This window comes from Rousettus aegyptiacus, unplaced genomic scaffold, assembly GCF_014176215.1.
Source record: "Rousettus aegyptiacus isolate mRouAeg1 unplaced genomic scaffold, mRouAeg1.p scaffold_m13_p_12, whole genome shotgun sequence".
In the NCBI taxonomy this organism is placed as follows: domain Eukaryota; kingdom Metazoa; phylum Chordata; class Mammalia; order Chiroptera; family Pteropodidae; genus Rousettus; species Rousettus aegyptiacus.
Genome location: NW_023416287.1, coordinates 59,093,681 through 59,115,482, shown reverse-complemented (window position 1 = coordinate 59,115,482; position 21,802 = coordinate 59,093,681). Strand labels below are relative to the sequence as shown.

Below are 21,802 nucleotides of genomic sequence, written 5' to 3'. Positions count from 1 at the left end.
GTAGGGTGTTTTGGGGCTGTCCGTGTGCAATATGTAAAGTTAGATGCACTTTTTGCAGACATAAGGCAAGAGTTAAAAAGAACCGTAGACTCAAGGGAATGCATAATTCCTGGAAAGGGTTGAGAATAAAATGGAAATAATTAGTTATGGTAGTAAGGGTTGTGTCTTTGATGGTGGTTTGAGTAGGAAGATGGTTGCAGAGTGGAAAGGGCACAGGGGCAAGCTCTGATTTGCTTTCTGTACTTTTTGGCAAGCCCCTTATCCTCTGTTTTCTATGATTCAGATTTCCTCTCTGTAAAATGAGGGGGCTTATTTCATTATTTAAAAGGTGTTTTTTCTTTCAATGCTCATTTCATCCCAGGCACTGTACTAAGTTCTGAGAATTCAGTTGTGGACTAAACAGACACAGCCTTGCTCTTATGAAAGTTATGGTCTAGAAAACTAGATGAGACTTTTAAATATCTTCCATTGCTTTCTAATTTGGGGAGGGAAGCAATGCAATTTGAGAGAAAGAGATACGTGTATGTAGTTTATTCACTTTTTCATCAAATTAAGTGGGTCAGTTAAAAAAGATAACATAGGTTTCAAAAACATGTTTGATACCAAAACTTCAGCAAGCTAACTTTTTAAGAATGTCGAGTTATGTTTTCTTTTAAAATTAAAGATAAATATGCTCACTTGAACTGCAACTGTTAAGTACAATATATAGAATATTTATTTCCAATCCTTTTGGATTCAAATCAGTGATTTTTTAATATCTTTTACCCTCCTGAAAGATTAGATAACATTTTTGAAAGTTAATTGTGTGATGTTAATGTTTATTTAAAAAACTTTCAAGGAATTGATGACATTCTTTAAGATAATTGGAGCCTCTTGGAGAATGTGTATGATGTTGATATTTAAAAACCTCAAAACTAAAATTTAGGTAGGGATCCCTGCTACATAAAAATGAGGTGAAATAAGTCACAAGGAATTCATTCCATTAAATATTCAGGGATAGACTACTAAAAAATAAAACAAGTTGATATTGAAAAGTTCATAGCGCAAGTTTGATCATTTTTTTCCCTGGGAGACAGACGAATGCTTTCAGACAAACTTTTACAGAATCATAAATCCTAAACATATGACTGTTTAGGGATAATGATCTTGGGTGTCTTGATGATCTTCATATTCAAAGATGTGAGATGTGAGTGCTGAATGAATGGTGATGGTGGAGTGTAACTGACCGAAGAAAAAGATGATCAACACGAAATCCCTTTTGTCTCCTCGAAAATCATATAGGTCATTTACATAAGTATTGCATCATTATACCCAATTTTTAATCTTCAAAATAAAACCATTACAAGATAATAACACCATTTTATAGCTCCCATTAAGTGTAACTGTTTTTTATACTTGCTGATTTGCATATTTAAAACCCAGTATGAGTGTGACGGGCTGTGCCCAGACCCCCGGGATAGCTTCTGAGCTCTGTTTTTGTGTATATGTCCCTGTCCCTCAGGCCAGGAAAGTGCTTAGTTAGTTGCCTGACTTATACTAAGTGCTCAGTAAAGTTTAATAGAACCAAATCACTTTATTTTTTTATGAAATGAATGACTTCTGTGTTCCCTTCCATCTCTAACATTGTAGAATTCTCATATTGAGAAATTTTAATTCTTACAAGTTGATCAGTAATTCATATTAATGGGGCAGGCATACTTTTTAAATTGTGAACTTGATTGAGTTGTAGCTGATGGAGCAAAATCAAACAAACGGGTTAGATAGTCTTTCCATTATGATTTCTTATCCAGAACTAATACAGAACTAACAATTTAGGTAGCTAATATAGAAGAACATGTGTATTACACACTGAACCCTTCTCAGGGCCTTTATAAAGAATCTGACTCCGTTCAGGTCCTGGCATTTACATGGAATAGTTTGCAGCTTCTAGATGAGAGTCTTGGGCCAGTGACCAATTCTTCTTGCTAGGGGTTTGTCGTATCTCACTGGGAACAACCCTTATAGCAGCAGCTGCTTTGCGCTAGAAATTGTGTGTATGTGTGTGTGTGACGAACTCTGTGTTTGTCTGGGTCTCTCATGGGTGCTTGCAATGGGATGGGTATGAACCTGCAGCAGTACAAATGTTTGAGCCAAGGTCAAAGTGTATTGCTTTAAGGACAGCATTTTAATTTAGTTTGACTTATGTTGGCTAGTCATCTTCAATTCACGTTCATCCGTTTGCCCCAATGCTGGTACCATTTTTATATAGCAGCATGTCCCAAACCTTTGATTTTCACAGCTTCACTTTGAACCTCCACTCAAGTCGGTTTTGTATAATGATAAAGGCTTGAACATTATTTTCATTTTGTAACTCATCTCACATCTCCTGTGAGGCTTTTTTCTGACCCACCTGAATTAAAAGGGCTCTTCTCTTTATTTATTATCCCTTCTATACCTCATATATCATAGAAGTTATGGCTCTTAAGTTTTCTGGTTTGCCGATAAGCCCTTTGAGAGCAAGGTTTTGTGTTTCTTTTTTTTTTTTTTTGAATCCTCATAACCTAAAACTAAATGGTAAACCAACAAACATAGAACTATACAAACAAATGTATTAATTCAATCATTTGATCCAATATTTACTACAGATCCACCATTTACTAATCTGGGAGTGGTAGGAGTTTGGGATGCTATGAAGGAGACAGATATGGACTATGTTCTTGTGGAGTTAGAACCAAGCAGTTTCAGATGCTAAGGGTACAGTAAGGCAGCAGTCCCCAACATATCTGGCACCAGGGACCAGTGCTCCTATGAGGATCTAATGGCTGATGATCTGAGGTGGAGCTGAGGCAGTGATGCTAGCACCTGGGAGCGGCTGCAAATACAGACAAAGCTTCTCTTCCTCGCCTGCTGCTCACTTCCTGCTGTGTGGCCCCATTTCTAACAGGCCATGGACTGGTACTGTTCCACAGCCTGGAGATTAGGGACCCCTGCAGTAAAGAATAAGTCAAACCCAGTTGCTCATGGGAACTAACAGTCTATGAAAACATATTTAGATAATTCGTTGTGTCCCACATAATGTTATTTAACCTCAAACTGCACTTTGTTTTGCAATAATAGTATACTTTCAATTCATACAAGTGGTATTTCTTTTATATTACTTGCAGAATGGCTAACTTGCATACAGGTTCTGGCCGTCCTTTGTTCACGGACCTGGTTTTCCACTCTAAGAAAGCTATTCTAACTGTATCTATTCAGTTTTTAATCGCTTAGATCTATTTATTCTTTCAAATATCTGGATATCTTTTATTTTTTATAGCTGTCTAAATGCTGGATAAATGCACTCATTTTGGTATCATAAGACAATTTAACAGCTCCCCTTTCCATTTCACCTCATAGATAATTTAGGAAAATATATACATCATGTAGTAATATATTTCTGCTTATGATCTTTGCTTATCTTTGCAAGTTCTTAGCAAAATTTCCACATTAAGGAGCTTAGTAAATACTAGAATATGGCAATGTATCAACAATCCATTAGTATGTTCTGTAATTGAAAATTTACATAGGAAAACTAGATTATAAAAACAGTAATCTACCTATCAGCACTTTACTTTTTTCTCTCTTTTTAACTTTTCAACTCATATCTTTTAGACATTTTCTTTGTTTCTCTTCATGGTAGTATTATTTTTAAAGTCCCAAAAAGCAGTCTGTGAGAGGACTTTAAAGCTACACATATCCAACCTTTACCACCATCCACATAATCCTCCAAGCCAAGTCTGAGTAAGATGCATCTATACCCTGGACAGGCTAATACTGTGCTGCCCCTTGCAGCTGCTCTTTAAATATTTGTTCTACAGTTGTTTAGAAATCATGGTGATTCTAGTGCTAATGAATGTCCTCAGGCAGCAAACTGGACCGTTCTTAGATGGCATTATACATATGTAGGTATCTCAGGTGTCTTTTGCCAAGCAAAAGTAGGAGCTCAGCATTGTCCTTACTAAATGTATTTCCTAGAAATCCCTCCATATCAACGCTTAGAACCTCTCTTCTTTATTCTAACAACTCTACACTATTCAGTGTATGGTGTTTTGTCATTTATTTAGCCTTTTCCCCACTGGTGGCCATTAGGTTGTTTCTATTTATTTACTTATTTATTTATGTTACTATTTACAAATGTTGCTTCAATGAGCATACACACATCCTTGCTGACGTGTGTGATTATATATATGGAGTGAATTCCTAAAAATAGGATTTCTGGGTGAAGGGAACATGCATTTACTGTTTTGATAAATATTGCTAGTGTGTGCCCTCCATAGAGGTAATGCCAATTCTCACTGCTGTTAGCAGCAGGGTTAGAGAGTGACTGCGTTTAAATACTTTAGCTCCGCTAATGTGGCTTGTGAAACAAACTGGTATTTCATTGACATTTTAATTAGCATTTCTATCATTATGAGCATTTTTTCATGTGTTTATACACCATTCGAATTTTCTGTGAATCTTTTTTTTTCTTGGTTCTTGTGGCTTTTGGTTTGAAAGAAGAGCTCATAATATTAAGAAAATTAGTTTTTGTCTGACTTACGTATTGTAAATATTTTGCCTAAGTTTGCCTTTGTCTTTGTGGATGGGAATTTTTTTCGTTTGCCACATAGAAAGTACCCCCTCCCCAATCATTCTTTTAGTTCTGTCTTTCCCAATTACGCCTTGTCAGCCCCCCTTTCACCCTTGTGTCCCCAGCACCTAAGCATATTCCTGGAAATATAGGAGGTACTTAGTAAACATTTAGTAATTGGGGTCAATATAGTATGGTGGTTAAGATCTTGGGTGTTTAACCAGACTCCCTATGTTGAAGTCCTAACCTGGTTGGCCTTGGGCAAGTTATTAAATCACTTTGAACTACAGTTTTTGTATCTGCAAGCGAGGGTAATAATAGTACCTAATTCATAAGATTGTTGTGAGCATTAAGAGTTAATTCATATAAGCTCTTAGAATAGTGTTTGGCAGAGAAGAAGTACCTAGTAAATGGGTCTTACTCTTACTCTGAAAGGTTTTCTCACTTTGGTGGAGAAATTCTTCATCCCACACTTTACAAATCCTTTCTACTCTAGAAAATTCCTATGTGCTATGGTTCATGTTGGGGATTTCAAGGTCTCTGTGTGATTGGACAGAGCCCTTTCAGAGACCTGTCTTGGGTGGGTTCTTTGCAGATGACTTTGCTGGCTTCAGTCCTCCGTGGCCAGCCCTTTTACACTGGCCAAAGCAGTGCTTGATTCCCAGCTCCTCTTTGCTTTGCCAATGTAGACAGAATTCTGAAAGAAAAATTCCTGCAGAAATTCCAATTAAAAGATAATGGAAACATAAAGTGGAGCTAATTAATTTTAGAGCCTCTGTCATCTTTTTGGTAAGTCAGGCCTGTGTCTTTGAGTTCTTTGCAGAAGGGCCATACTAATTTGCAAAGGTAGGCTAATTGTTCTTGGGAGAGGAACTAGAGACAAATAATTCACATATCATTATGAAGGTTTAATCATAGTAGATTTATTAATAATCCTTAAATTAAAAAGGTAAATCTGGGCTCAGGTTTACAAAGGAATTAGCCGAACAAGAGGATGATTGTCTACATCACCATACTCATCAGTAAATTTATCTAGAAGCATTTTCTTTTAGGCTTCAGAGAGGAATTTTGTGTTGTTTAGAAGTCCGTGTGAGTATAGAGTGTGAAGAGGAAGGAGATTGCAGGAATGTGTCTGCTCACTGGCTGTTAACTCCTAGTCCTTGGCTGACTATGTTTCACTGTTTTAATTTTATGTGAAACCTTATTTTGGGGCAGATTGTCAGAAATTTCCCCCCTCAAAATTTCTTCTCCATTCTTTTTTGCAGTTAATCCTAAATTTTGTTTGCTTTATTTTTATTTTTCTTTCCTTCCCTTGTTCATTTAGTCAGCAGTTCTACTCTCTCTGTGAGTTCATGAAATCCCCTAGTCCCCACTCCCAGATTACTGGGCTCCGGCTGTCCCCCTGGGCTTTAGAAGCCCAGCTTCAGTCATTGCCCGCTGATTGACCTCAGCACTCATTTTTCTGGTGATGCTCTGTATAGACACTACCATCTCTTTTTATTTTAACTATATTATAACTGTCATCAAGTTGTCTTTCTATACAAAGTCTAAAACCTTAATATATCCAATCAGATGACTTTCAAATATCCACTTATACCTTTTCCTTCAACCTTAATGCTAAATGAAGTGAAAGAAATAGTAATGAAAATCAGAGTGGAGAGAGTCAAGAGGGTTGTGTGAGGCCGCTTTTAATGAGTAGAATATCCTTAAATGATAGTAAGTGACAAAAGAAATTTCACTTCAGGATAATTTGAAATAGATATTCCAGAAGACACTTTAGAAAGGATAGATGGGCTAGGTTGGTCGTTTAGTTTCCTGACAGGTCAGCCATAGCGGGGGCTGGAAGTGCTAAGGGACACAGCGAGGTACAGAGTGTCGCAAGTGGGCCAAGGACACTAGAACACCCATCCACCCTGCCGTCTCCTAGACCCAAAGAACTTTAGTGTTCCCAGTCACACTGTGACTTTGTGACAGAACAGGGAGGAGCGTCTCAGTCTCTTGATTTCTAATTCCAGGAATGACCTTTCACGGCTGTACACATCATGAACTATGGAAGGAGAAGGGACTTTCCCCACTTCTCTCAGACTCTACAGAAGCCAAAATCCCAGGGCTCCTGCTCTGTGAGAGTCTTCTTTCTTATTCCAGTTTTAGCTGTCAAGGTCTATGGCTTTTGGTCCTATATGCACAGTTGACATGTTCCAGTGAATTGTCCTGAGGAACCCAGTGTCCGATGGACCTGCATTTGAATCCCACGTCTTATTGGACCTCTGTAAGCCTCAGTTTTCTTACCAATAAAAAGGTAAGAATCTACTTCATAGGATCAATGTATTAGGTAACAAATGTAAATGACTTCACAGATATATAGCAAGTCGTTAACTAGTAAACAGCCTTTTATAATAGATGCAGTTCCTGAGGAACCTGAAAGAACATGCACAGTTTGTCCTCTTTATGTGTCTCTCTTCTGCAAAGTCTTGATGGGTGACACAGTTTTGTGGCTCCCTTGCCTCTTCGTGTAGAGCAGAAAATCTTTCTCCTTCTGTAGATAGCCTAAGAAGAGTTGTGTGAGTTTTTTACTTAAACCCTTGGTCTCCACCTTCCACAATAAAAAGTGGGTAATGGAACTGGGAAGGAGGTGAGTTTGCTCTTTGTGTTTTGGCGCCTGTTTAATATTTCTAGAGACACCATGTAGCTATTTTATTTGATCCTAACTGAATGTTGTGACAGTTATCATTTTCTATTTCATAGGTGAGGAAACTGAGGCACAGACACTGGGCTCATCCAATTCACGTAGCTGAAGTAGAAAAGGATTGTAGGTTTCCTAATGCGAAAATGGGCAGTCCTTTATCTCATATTTTTCAAATAGGAGAAGCCAGGGTCAATCTTAAACCAAATTAAGAGGTGGAAATAATAAATCTTCTGGCCACCACATCTCTTCTCTACAGTTCCATTTTGTTTTAATCATTTAGATCTCAGTTCCCGCCCCTAGTTCACTCCCCCGCCCCCAAAGTTACTTCTACAAGGAAAAATATGATATGATAATAGTGAGTTACACCTGAGAGAGAATCGAAAGCTGTGGAAACCTGAGAAATCCTAAATTGTGTGATTAAAGGCTTTGGCTTCTAATAAAAGAATTGCATGCCACAGAAAGCTGATCCCAGAGATACCTTAAAAGAGGTATCTCTTTTGTGTGGTGGGTGCTGGAGTGAGGGATCGGGGAGTGTCTTCCCACTGCTGGTGAAATCTCAGCAGAAATACCTACTTGCAGAGATTGAGTAGACTTGCAAAGGTCTTTCTCTGGATGCTCTCACCCAAAGGCCAGCTTTGCTAGGGTGGAGCCCACCAGTTTTGTGTTATAGGAAAAAGTGAGTAGTGGTTGTGCCTGCAAAATTATAGCAATGGATCTGACTTTGGTTGAATAGTCTCCTGGTAATGTTACGTTGGCTGTTTTAAATACACTGTGGGGAAGCTAGGGGAAAAACAAATTCATATTCCCCACTGGCAGATTACCATCCTGAAGCAGTGTCTGTTTTCTTTCATTTGGGATGTGCCACTTTTTTACACAAATTTTCTTTGTTGCTGTGTGGAGATGGGTCCACCTGTTAGGGATGGATTATTCCAAGGACCGGTGGGACATTGATGCCATCTGTGGATGGAATTGGGCACGACCCATCACCTTTCCTGAAAAAATGATTCCAATTCTGATGTCTCATAAATGGAACTTCAGAGATGGAACATACTTTTCTTTCTCTCTTTTCTTTTCTTTTCTTTTCTTTCTTTCTTTCTTTCTTTCTTTCTTTCTTTCTTTCTTTCTTTCTTTCTTTCTTTCTTTCTTTCTTTCTCTCTCTCTCTCTCTCTCTCTCTCTCTCTCTCTCTCTCTCTCTCTTTCTTTCTTTCTTTCTTTCTTTCTAGCTGTGGCTAAATATAAAAAATTTGAAAACAGTTGGATTCTTAAAAATTATAAGCAGCAGTAGAATTGGCTAGATTAGTTTCCTTATTATTTTTTAGAAAATAGGATGAGATCCGGCTTTTTCTGACCTATCTGAGAACATGCTCCTTCTCCATGTATATTTACTGAAAAGTATACCTACTTACATACATATATATATGTGTGTATATATATATATGTATTCTTATTAAAACCATGGTGAAAAAATAAAATGATTAAAAAGTATGCATGGTTATTTATAAGCTATTTTCCCTTATGTGTGATTGATTTAGATGATTTTCTTTGGAGATTATCTGAAAATAAATCATCATTTAAAATATGTTTATATATAACATATACTATAAAGTAAATATGCTCATATTATCTTGACAAGTCAGGATTGAAACAATATAAGTGGAAACATATTCTCACAAACGACTATTAATTTATAGTTACTAAGATAATGGCTTACATGTTCACTTTCAGTTCTATCTGGGTAGCTCTGTAAATTGTGTATTGATTATGTTAATGGCACTGGTGTCTTTATTACTTGTCTGCAGATACATGCAGATTAAATGCACTTTGGCAAGGTTGTCATTCTGTAGGAAAAAGTGCATTTTAAAAGTATTTTTTTTGGAGAGATTAAGTTAAAACTAAAGAAAAACATTAATTAAACTCATGGAAACTTAAGGAATTATATTCTAGGAAATGAAAAGTACAGTTAAAAAGTTAAAAAAATGATGCTCCTATATTTTCTTTGTTTCAAATTCCTTAAGGAAAGTGTTGCAGAAATGGTGCTAAATCAATAATGATCTATTTTTATGGTTTATTTTTGGTTGTGTGGCTTTTCTTATTTTGTTTATCAGGCTGAAGGAACCTTAGACATTTAGGGTTATATGTATTTTTAAATTTATTATCCCAACTAGAGGAGAACAAAATGATTTTTTTTCCCAATTACAAATAAATTTTCCTGTATTTTGTAATAGCTCATAAGTCATAAATCATAGCCTCACTTTTTGCTCTGATCTTTCATTATACAAACATGTACCTAATTTTATAGGATTTTCTTTCTTTTTTCTCTTTTGCCAAGCCATCATGTTACCAAAGCAGTTGTTTAGAAATCACTTTCTTACCTTCCTGAGTGGGATCGATCACTTCTTAGCAATATGGGCCTTCTATTTATGTGCCACCTAGGAAAGAAAAGAATCTTTTAGAAATTTGTTTTCAAATTATTTTCCACTTTATTTTAATAGCAGTTTAATTCCTAGTTTGCGAATCAGTTGGAGCTGCTGAATGGGGGAAAAAACAAAAACAAACAAATGAAGGATTTTATGTTTCTGGGTAACAAGATTCCAGTTAGACAAATCTAGATGTGTCCCTGTCTTTCAAATATATCATTGAAATTAAGGGGAAGGACTCCCTAAATTAGAAAAAGTAAAGTTACTAATCAAGAGATTTGAGCAATAGTATTGGTGAGATTTTTGTGAATGAGATTGGAGTTTACCTTTTCAGAATGTAAAGCCGAATACTGTTACATCACAGCAAGAGAATGTTTTTTGTTCAGAACTAAAGAAAAACACTTTCTCCCTAGGCTAGTGTTTCAGTAATTGTTGATAGTTAACTTTAAGTGTCCAATTCAGAAATATTGTTACAACTGGATTGGTATTATCTAAAATAGCTGAAGTAATAAGTTAGTAAAAGTTTCAGAAAATATGATATTGGAATATAAAAGCTTTTTGCTCCAGATTTTCTTTTGCCGAGGTGGTGTAATGCTTCCTACGTATACTATAGTTATAACTTACTATGTTTAAAGAGGAAATAACTAGACCCTTTCCCGAACATCCAAATTTCTAAAGTTTAATATGTTTTATTTATTATTATAGTTGTCCTAAGAAGCATTTTTTCAGTATATTTGGTCATTATGTGCTAAAGAGTACATACACATAAGTGCTTTTAAATAATTTGTTTTCCTCCAAAGTGGACTTTCAGCAGTTTAAAATCTCTTTGCTGTAGACAATTAATACCTGTATATCTGGATGTTAAAAATATTTTTAGAATATTTTTCTTATAAAAAATGGAAGAAAAGGTCCATGAAACTTGGTTTAAGTTTAAGCAGAGGGATATAGAAGTTGTTTGTTTTGTAGGAAGTTAGGAATTATACGAGATTTAGATATCAACAGTCCCTTCACAGTTAACCAACACTGTTGCACCTTAAGGCATCAGTTGGAAGAGTGAAGAGTCTCAGCTCTGGCAATCAAAGCTGTATTCCAAAAAGTGCCCCCAAAACAAAACAAACCTCAAACAGACATTGGTTAGTTCACTGAAAAAAATTCATCTAGAAAAAACTTTAGCAGGGCAATCTTTTCTTTCTTTATTAGGTTAGGTGATTTTGAGTTTCTGTACCCATTTTTGTCTTCCTTCCATCTAATCTTTATCCTGTTTACTTCTTATTATCACCCTCTGTGGTTTCTCTATTTTTTTTTTTTTCACAAAAAGGCTATACTCTTTAAAATGTTTTAATATATTTATTTGGGTCTTATTAAAAGTAATGGTCTAGTGTTAATACATTGTCTTGTAAAAAGGATTACGAACTGCCTGTAGAATCATGTTAGTTTATTAAATTAATGGTTAATGATTTAAAAAAAATAAGATGGAATTAAAAGAAATATTAGAATTAATATCTGGTCCCTTTTCACCCCATCCTTTCAATTACCAGTGGGGCATCTTTCTGAAATGTAAAGATCGATCACTCTTCCTTAAAGCCTTCAGTGACTTCTCATAGTGCTGAAGCTGACTTTTAGATGGAGCACAGTAGATACTTCATGATCTAGCTGCTTTTCCAGCCTTGTCGCTGCCACTGCCCCCATTTCTTTCCAGTCTGTCTAGTTCCCCTGATTTGAATAGCCCCTCAGTCGCACTTCCTAGAAGGCGTCATGTTGTTTTATGCAGCAGTGCCTTTACATACGTTTCCTCCGTTTGGAGAATTATTTTTTTCTTGTCCTCAGTGCTGTTCATCCTTTAAAGCTTAGCCCAAGTTGCTCTTCTTTGGGTAAAATTTTTCTGCTCTGCCCCATCTGATTTAAAAGTGCCCCTTGTCTGTGAGTTCGTCCATCTGCCTTCTGTAGTCATTGATTTACTCATCTGTCTCTCCCCCTGCTCTGGTGCTTGCCAGCCCTTCTCCTGATGTGGCATATACAGAAAAATAAGTTTTGAATGGCACACTTGGGTAAATGGAGAGGCAACAGGCCTGCTGTTTCTAGTCAGCCCAAACTCTACCTGGCCACTTAAAGGACTGAAAAGATCTGTAGCTTTCAACAACTGAACCCACTTTGACTCATTAGTTGAGAAGCTCTGCAGAGGAATGCAGGCTCCTTAGGACAGGGCCCAAGTCTTAGACTTTGCATCTCCGGGGCCTTAGCCAAATGCCTGTGTTTGCCTAGTTGGTGCTCAGTAAATGCTTGTTTGCTGAAGTTGTGACAAGGCAGCCATAGTAATTCAGTTTGAAAGTTAAGTGACTTTAAGGTAGGAATATGTTTATAAATACTCTTTATATGAAAATTGAAGTGCTGAAATTGCTCTCTGTTAAATTTCACGTTAAAGATAAAGAGGGATTAAGTAGAAGAGATTTGGGTAGGATTCTGATTGAAAGAGGAGAAACTTTTTTTGGTTCGAAAGTGTGTGTGTGTGTGTGTGCGCGCGCGCTCACATGTGTGTATTTAACCTCTCTCAAAGCTAATTTCCTCCCACTCAGCATCCTCCTAAGAGGACTTTCATTGTAGATAGGAGAATGGTAATAAATTCACATTTGGCATGTTCTCCTTGATAATAGTGCATCTGTGATATTTCTCTTTGGCCTTCAAGGACCATGATAGACCTATAGAATAATAAAGTAAAACCACAGACATTCTAAACTTCAACAGTGTAATTTTGTTTAATATAGAGATAATTCATTCTATCTGAGAAGATTTTATAGATGAAGGAAAGAACAAGTATATGAAAAGATTTCTTTTTTGTGTGTGTATTGAACACTTTAATGACTTTCAGAGAATAGAGTAGATAGAAAATAAACATTGTGGAAAAAGTAAAAAGGCACATATTTATCCTTGACCACCTGAGCTCTTTGGCTCTGTTGGGCCCAGCCAGGTCTCTGCCTTGGATTGCTGTTATAGTCCTACCATGCTGAGGCTCTGTTCCTATATGCTCATCCTTAGCCACTCTACCTCCTTAGCCACCCCACCTATTGCTTTTGTTTTTGTTTTGTTTGTTTGTTTGTTTATCTTTTCTTGACAGTAGGCACAACAATGAGGCAGCAGACCAGCAGGCTGGTGTGGGCCGGACAACTACACAGTCTGGTAATGCCGCATTCCTTCATTAGAGCCTGCTTGCCATTTTATAACAGTATGCGATTTATTTTCCCTAAATCTGTTTTCATCTTAGGGGATTTCAAGTTAGAATGCATATCTAGAGCCCAGAAAGCACAAAATAATGATCCCGCCCTTTGGTTTTCTAAAACTAGGAAGGCTTTGTGCTCCTTGTTAACTCTTTGTAGCCTGAAGGTTCCTTTTCCTATGTTCTTAAAAAGTATCCAGGCAAATCAGTGGATGTGATTTGCACACACTTGTAGGAGAAGAGTGCTTTTCAAGATGGTTTGCTCTAAACAGATAATACCTGATTTTCTTTTAGGAACGGGACTTCTAAGTATGTAAATAGACACCAGAAGGCTGGGTTTATGTGTATACATGTGAACTTTAAAAAGAGCATAAGAGAATTATAATTATTTGACACAGGAAGATTGTTAACCTGAGGTGCATCATTTATAGTGATTTTGGGGGGATTTGAGCTTAGGATTTATGTGTTTAAATTATTTGTTGACTTATTCATCACAGGGTTCCTGAAAATAAGACACTGGGTTTTAGCGTTCTTTTTATTTTCTGAAGATATTCTTGGAATAAAGAACTTAAGCAGCTTTCTAAAGTAATAGAAACATTATATGTGTACTAGTCCACTATCATGTAGCAATGGGTCCACATATTCTTAAACATTTATATTCTATAATTTTAGGTAATTAAGATCCAGGAGGTCATGGTCATGACAGTGAAGGTAGGACTTCTTTTTAAGGCGGTATGAATTTTTTTAGTTGGTAGTTTCCTGAACTTATTGGCACTGTGTGGGTGGATTTTAGATTAATATATGCCATGGTTGTTTAATTTGGTGAAAAGCTGGCTATAATCAGAGAACAAATGTTAGGAAATGGTCTGGTTTTAAGTTTGCACATGTGTATAAGTGTGTGTGTGTGTGTGTGTGTGTGTGTGTGTGTGTAAGTGGAGTATTTCGGGTTCATTCATCTTGCGCCAATCTTAGTTGTTAAGTAATCTTATTGCATTCATGTTTACATCATCCTCAGAATCTTGTGTTTCTGCTGCTCTCATAAAATCTGACTCTGGTTTTTAAGGTACGGCTTCAGGCTTGGAATGAACCAGGAAAAGCCTCATTTATATCTCCTGCAAGAAGGACAGAGGGCCTGCACTGTGTACTGGCTGCCAGAAGTTTTTATAGTAATACTTTGTATCTAGGCTCTGGCTCTTACCATTAAATGTGCTTTTTATAGAGTACCAAGTTATAAATGTAGTGCAGCTACGGCATATTAATCTTACTGCAGAGATTTAATGAGGCAGTTGTTTTGCGATGGACACTATTGGGAGCAGAGAGCGACAGAGTTTTACTTTACCACTGAGCTGCAGAAATATTCCTTGCCTGGTAGTAATTATAACCACATGATCTCTTAGTTTTTCTTTCTTTTGCCAGTGCTTTTCCATGCAGAAGTGGCTTGGAAGGAGGTCCATTTGTAGGCAGTGAAATGGATTGGAAATTGGGCTGTTTTCTCCGTGGTTTGACATTTTCGCTTTGATCAGGCATGGGATCCTTGTTGCACAAGGAGAAATATGTAAGATGAGTTTCAAGAATACAGATAGTCTTTGCCAGTCCACTGAGATGGCTTTTAGATATTCATTACTTTTACTTGACTTTTATATAGGTTATAAAAAGTAAATGTGGTGAAACCTCATTTTTACATGGACAGAATAGAATTTCTGCTGGTTGGCCTTAAACTGATCCCACACTTGAAATTAATTGAAGTCCATGGGTTTATGGCCTCCAACACTTTTAAGCCAGTGCAATTTTTCATTTTCCCCAAAGTTGTAATTTTATTAAACCAAGTTATAGCAATAACAACCCTTATGAAGAGAAGGATGAGAAGAAAAGAACCACCTGCCAGAGGACACAATAAGGGGAAAATCAGACTTTTTAAAAATTTATGTTCATAAATAATATTAACAAGATTGAAAACAGAAAGCTGCCGTTCATTTTTATAATAATAATTGTGTCTTTGTTCCAAAACTAAGGCTTTTATACAGGTCAGAACACGGTAAATCCACTGCTTCGTAGCGTCCTTTTGAAGGGATGAGCCGGAAAGTGGGTTGTGCAGGCGAGGTCGTAGTGATGGATGTAATGCTTCTGGGGGCATCCTTTAGGGCAAAGGACAGAGCAGTGCCTGCAGCCATGATGGGGTTTGTAGTCCCAGTGCAGGCCTATGTGGATATTTAAAAATATTGCCCCTTAGCTGGGTTTATAGTACAACAATAGAGCTGGAGGAACAATTGTCCTTTTTGCAGTGGTGTTGGGTGGGGCAATACTTACAGGCATGGACCTTGTATTTATAACCCCTTAGGTTGAAGTCAGAGGTTTGAATGGCTAGCAGAGTAATACAATTATTTTTTATGATTGGATCTCAAAGGACTTTATAAAAACTACAATAACTAAGGCCATGTGTAATTACTGAAGTGTAGTCACCTGTGGGGAAAAAAATGGTTGACAATGTCAGCTTTCTAGAATCTTCCTACATCAACTGACGATAGGAATGGAAACCTGTACCACAAGTAAACACATCTTTTGAATAGGTGGGAAAGAATTCTCCATGAAAATAGAGATTATATATAAAAAAAAAATCGGAGAGAGTAAGATTCCAGCACTCATTACACCAAGGCATCATGGCTATAATCACACCATCCCCACCCCCAAGAGGGTCCCTCTTAAGTGGTGACCTAAAAACAAATTCGCCAGTTGGCTGGAGCATGCATCCTAAAGTTGCAGCAGAAGTGAATAAGCTTGACTGACTTCAGCCCCTGAAGGGTTCTATCTGTAAATGCAGAAGTGGAAACAAAAACATTTTTTATTAGTCTTAAGATGACCCTTATTTTAATAACTAGCCCAGTGTCAGAGCATGGACTGGAGTCATTCTTTAGCTTTGATGAGCTAAAGCTTCATGTGTGCATTCTTATTTTATATTTTTTGATACTGGATTCAGGTAAAGTGTTCATATTCTTGAATAATAAGGAAGGCAAGTTTTTATCATTTTTCTCTGCCTACTACTTAAAGTATTGAGAGTGTCTCCTTATTTAAAAACAAACAGGCCTGCAAACTTGATGTGTAGCATTTAAATAATCATATTAAAATTCAGACCTAGCACCCACATTTCCCTGAGTGCTGTCAGTTTTATGAGAAACTGGAAACTCATGCTTAACAACTAAGTATTCAGTGTGTGCATGCTGCCTTCCAACAAGTATTTAATGGTGTAGGGGCCAATTTGCCATAATTAGGACAGTTATTTATTTTCCTGAATTACTGTCTAATTTGGCAGTGTTTTACCACTTGGTTTTAGTTTGTTTGAGGTGTTTGAACCATTACCCATTTGTTGTGTCTGTAGGTATAGATGAAACATTTGAAACCAGCAAAGCCCAATGTGGTGGATCATATATTGTTGATTTTGAAAAATGTAGTCATGTAGGTGTTTTTTAATCTGAAGGTAACTTGTCTGTTCCTGTTTTCAGAAAAAATACCAGCAAAGGACTTTTTATGTACTCTTTTTCTTCCTTCTCTGCTTTCTCATCATCACTAAATAATATTTACTAAGCACTCACCTGGACACGGTGCTGTGCTGGGCAAAGTACAAGCCAAACGAAAGAGAGCCTGTGATTACTCCCCCAGGAATGAGATGTCTAAACCCCAGTATGTTGAAATGGGCACTGTGTAGAGTGTTGAGATAATAATTTTCCAGATGGTGAATCAACTCAAATAACCAATTTACTTAAAGACTACATTCTTTGTTAAACAAACAAACAAAACTACTGGCTTTTTGAGATGGGAATTCTGCTTTTTTCATAAACCCAAGAGATTACTATATATGTCGAATGTGAGTTGATTTTGGCATATGTGAATCTTTTGAAGGGTGGTGATATAGTTAAGTTTATTGCAGACGTGAAGAAAGGCTTTGAAACAACTGCCAGCAAAAAGGGAGCATAGTTACCTGTGGAAGTAGGGTTTGTAGCAGTGTTATTCCATGCAAGATAGCAGAAAGCACTTTAAGGTACTTATGGACTTTTCTAAGAAATTTGGACTAATTTTGTTTCTGAATTCTTGATTATAACATTTCAAATATTTATCCTCCCATTTAGAAAAAATTGACTACAGATAATGCATTACATATTTCTTAGAAAGTTCAATACAACTCTTTTGTAACTAATTACTCTGAGACATAATTTATTTCTGACTTTGGAGGACTTTTTGTTATTAGAAATTAATGTCCCATAAATTAAGTCATAGATTACATGATCCTCATTATCCCTAAACAGGCATAGTCTCTTTCTCTCTCCCTCCTTTTGCTTTTCTGTAAAGAGAAGCAACAATGCCGTAATGTTTGGAGATACCGCTCTAAAAAAAGCCAAAGGATAGCATAAAGATCAAAAAAACATTTCAAGTATTTATCGAGTTTTATGTGAAAACATTACTTGTATTTTACTCTTTTATTCCCCCTTGCTCTGTTTGTAGCATGCTTAGGATTAAAATGGAACTATTTTTAGTTTTCCCATTATTTAGCTTTCAATGTTGGTAATGCCAACAAAAGTTGTTGACTAGATTATAATTTAAAATTGTTCATTGTGTATTTTGTTTTATTTTTTTGCTGATTTTGAAAGCAACAGACATAACAAGATATTTACACTTAAAGTTGTGTTTGTAAGAATATTTTGCTGTGTAGTAGAGCTTATTTTGCTATCGCTGTCAAGCAAATAATGGGGTAACTGTGTGTTTTGACCAGTTCTTAAGTAAAGGTCAATTTCGTGCCTATGGTAATTAGCTTAGCTTATTCTAGACTTTTGGCTAATTCTGGTCATTTCCCACGAAAGAGTATATTTAACAGAAAAGAAATTCATTCTTAAGCACAGTGTTTTTTTTTTTTTACTCTTTCCATTGGAGACTGTTTAATTTTAAAAATGACTTGTCTCTCTTTTTTAAAGCAACCCCTCCCCCCCCCCCCCCCAAAAAAAAAAGACTATGAAAAAGTGGCAAAGTTAACCTTAAGGGTGACAAATTATTTGGAAGAGGAGATGGGAAAAGGGCTACATAGTGGAGAAGAAAAGAAAAACTTCAGACATCACGAAATGAAAAATTTTAGGGATGACTCACTTTTTATTCTTCTGTAATAAAATCTGCCATAAAGCGCTCCCGTTGCAACTTCGAGGAAAATTGCGTTTCTGTTTTTGGTAGTAGAAGATTAAATGTTACTTTAAAATAACCTGTCTTTAAACCCTATACTTACAGTCCTGATTTTTTTCAGACCCCAACTGTAAACTTGAAGACAAGGCTGAAGATGGAGAGGCAATAGACTGTAAGAAGAGGCCGGAAGACGGAGAGGAGTTAGAGGACGAGGCTGTGCACAGCTGTGACAGCTGCCTGCAGGTGTTCGAATCACTGAGCGATATCACGGAACACAAGATTAATCAATGTCAGCTGACAGGTAAACAATACTTATCACTTCTTGTCTTCTCACTGTTTTATTTCTGATTTTTCAGTTCATTTCCCCTCCCCCCCTTCTAATTATTGTACTCCCATTCTTAAATACCTAGCTAGGTAATTCTAGAAGTGTTTTAAGATAGTGATTTAGAAAGTATTCTAAGATGGTGATTTAGGGCAAACTCAGTGTCAGTCCTTCTTAGCTTTTGAATGGTACCTAGATTTTAATAGTTAACGGATATATTTTCGTTTCCATTTTTTTCTCAAATTACAGTAATGTCTTATAGGTGCTAACACTGGGTAGCTAAAATAAAGTTTAAGAATACCTTTTGAATATTTTTTTCAAAGAAATTTAGTATGCATTACATTGTTTTAGTTTAAATATCATCTCCTCAAGGGAACTTTTCTTGATCCTTCTCTGGCTGAGTTTGGTGCCTTTTCGTGTTACCATAAAGTTCAATGTTTACTTATTCTTGAGTATCACAGTTTGCACGTTTTAAGTTTTCCATCTCCCTCATTAGACTGAAAGCTCGTGGATAGCAGGAACTGTCTTATTCATCATTGTAGTCTCTGAGACTTTGGCCTATAGTAGGTACTCACTAAGGCACAGATGCTATGCTGTTATATAGTTCATGGGAACATGCTGTACAGTTCATGAGAACAATCAGATTTAAAATGACATGAAGCATGCCGTATTGAATTTAATTGTTATCTAAAACTAAAGCTTGATTTACTAGCTTTCTACCTTCTTTAAAAATATATAAATAAAAATATACAAGAATGTATTATATGAGACTAAGTGGGACATTTTAGGTAGATATCTTTTTTTTAGATTCATGTCATTTTTCTCTTACTATACTGGAAGCCGACACTGTGTGTGTGTGTGTGCGTGTGTCTGTGTGTGTTTGTAGTTCTCTTCCTTCATCTTATTTTCTTAGCACAAATCTTTCTTCAATTGACCATGTGTAGGAAACGTATTTACTAGACAAGTGGTTCTTCAACTGTTTTCCACAGAATATTGATATTTTTGTAAGATTTCAATAGGTGTTCCATTTTAACCAGGTTTCTCGACACAGATTATTGTGAAAATGTTGGATTAAATCCAATTAAATAGACTTCTTCAGTAAAGTGCACTGTGGCTTCTCAAGAAGGGATTGCATTAAGTTTATCATTTTCTTTCAGAAAACCCATTTTCAGTTTTTGGAACATAAGAATGGGAACTGGTGAAGCTTATATGAACATAGACTGTGTACCTACTTTTTGTGGTTTTTGGTAAATTTTATTTTGATACAGTTCCAAATTCATAGAAAAATTATAAGTGTAGTATGTGTAACTCCCATAATACCATTTACCTGATTCACCAACTGTTTACATTTTATCCCATTTGCTTTATCATTGTCTCTCTTTCATCCATTTTTCTTAATCATTTGAGAGAAGGTTGGAAATATCACACCCTTCTTAATATATCCTGCATATTTCCTGAGAGCAAATACATTCTCTTATATAACCACAGCACACTATTCAAAATCAGGAAAGATAACATTTAACACTGTAGAATACTATTATCTTTTATCTAATCCACAATCAAAGTTTAAATTTCAACAGTTGTTCCAATAATATCCTTTAGAGCTCCTTTTTTTTTTTTTTTTTTTTTTAACGTCTTCTAGGATTCGGGATCATGCATAACATTGAATTGCCAGGTCTCTTTTCTTTCCCTTCACTTGGAATGACCTCTCAGCTTTTCTTTGCCTTTCTTGACAAGTACCTGCCAGCTGCTTTATAGGATGTCCCTGTATATTTGGGTTTGTTTGATGCTCCTTCATGATTAAATTCAGGTTATTTATGTACGTCCATGGCAAGAACACCACCAAATGATGTGCTCTTCTCAGTGCATCAGATCAGAAAATGAGTGATATTGATTTGTCCCAATGTGAGTCAACGGTGAATACTCGTTTAAGGTGGTGTCCACCAACTTTCTCCAGTGTAAAGTTACTATTTTGCCTTTGTGAATAATAAGCAATTTGTGGGAAGGTACTTTGTCATTATGTAAATATACTCATCCTAAAATATCTATTTTAACTCTATAATTTTTGTATTTTTGTATTAGTTGGTCTCCTCTTATACTGTTCTTTCTTATTCATTTATTTGTTTATTCATATCACCATGTACTTTTGAAGTTTTATTCAGTAGGTCATAATTTAGTATTATCATTTTGAGATCCAGAATGCCCAAGATTTAGCCAGTGGGATTTCATTCAGACTGGATCCTGTGTCTATTTACTATGTCTCTATCATTGTTTGGGAACTTACTTAGTTTCTCTATAGGTAGATGCTCCAGGCTCATCATGTTCTCATCCCAGGCCTGTAATCAGCCTTTTTTCCCAAGGAGCTGTTGTTCCTTTAAGAGAACAAAGGTATTTAGAAACTAATATATGGGCACTGTGTGCTCATTGTTATAGGTATATCAATTATAGACCTTTCAGTAGACACAATTGGGAAATGTAAATGCATATTGAATATAGTATATTGAATATAATTCATAAAATACACATGTGTACACATAAGTGTATTTTTCTCTCTCTAATAAGAACCATGTGTTTTTATGGGAACCTCTAATTAAATCCAACACTTCTGGTACATTTTAGTGTTTTTACTTTCCTTTTCCTACCTTTTTTGGCAGTGAGAAACCTAGCTTCTATCATCTTCAATATAGTTACTCATGTTCTTGAATCTCGAATACGCATTAAAAGTTTCAGAATTGCTTATTCATATCATCATGACACGCAGACCAACTAACAAGCTTAAATGTTGTTTATAAATATTGTTATAATTTTTAGCATAACTTTTACACACAGTGAAATATATAAATTGTACATGTATCATTGGATGAATTTTGAAAAAATACATATACCACTGTGACTCACATTTCTTTTAAGATAGTTGCTTGCACCCTAGAAATTTCCCTTGCACCCCTTTCCAATCAGTAATGCTCTACTAGAAGTAACTAGCTTTTACGTTTTTTAAATTATAGATTAGTTTTGTCTGTTCTAGAATGTCTTATAAGGGAAGTCACACAGTATGTACTTTTTTTTTTTGTAGTCCAGCTTCTTTTGTTTAGCATATGTCTGAGAGAGTCTTTATGTTGTATATATGAGTAATTTGTTCTTTTTTTTAAATCACTGAGCAGTATTTCATCTTATAATTTGTTTTTGATTCTCTTGTTAGATATTTTGTTTATTTTTAGTTTTTGATTACTGTGAATAAAATTGTTGTGAACTTTTCTATACAGATCTTTTTATGGACATATGTTTTATTTTTCTTGAGTTAATAAGTAGGAGTAGAATTGCTGGATTGTGGGAGTAGGGTGGAGTATGGTTAACTATATGAAAACTTTTGAACCTTTATCCCAATTGGTTACAGCATTTTACACACCCACCAGTAATA

The 21,802-nt window shown here is 36.0% G+C and overlaps 1 protein-coding gene across 4 annotated transcripts in view; it reads left to right on the top strand.

Annotated features, from left to right (window-relative positions):
• ZNF521 (zinc finger protein 521) overlaps positions 1-21,802 on the top strand; it is a 263,268-nt gene that overhangs the window by 9,826 nt on the left and 231,640 nt on the right. For all 4 annotated transcript variants that reach the window (XM_016120335.2, XM_016120171.2, XM_016120247.2 and 1 more), the window contains one exon: positions 18,184-18,363. Coding sequence is in view for 2 of the 4 variants with exons in the window: in XM_016120171.2 (XP_015975657.1) it covers positions 18,184-18,363 (180 nt within the window). In the remaining 2 variants the exon portion in view is untranslated. The remainder of the gene's footprint in view (positions 1-18,183; positions 18,364-21,802) is intronic.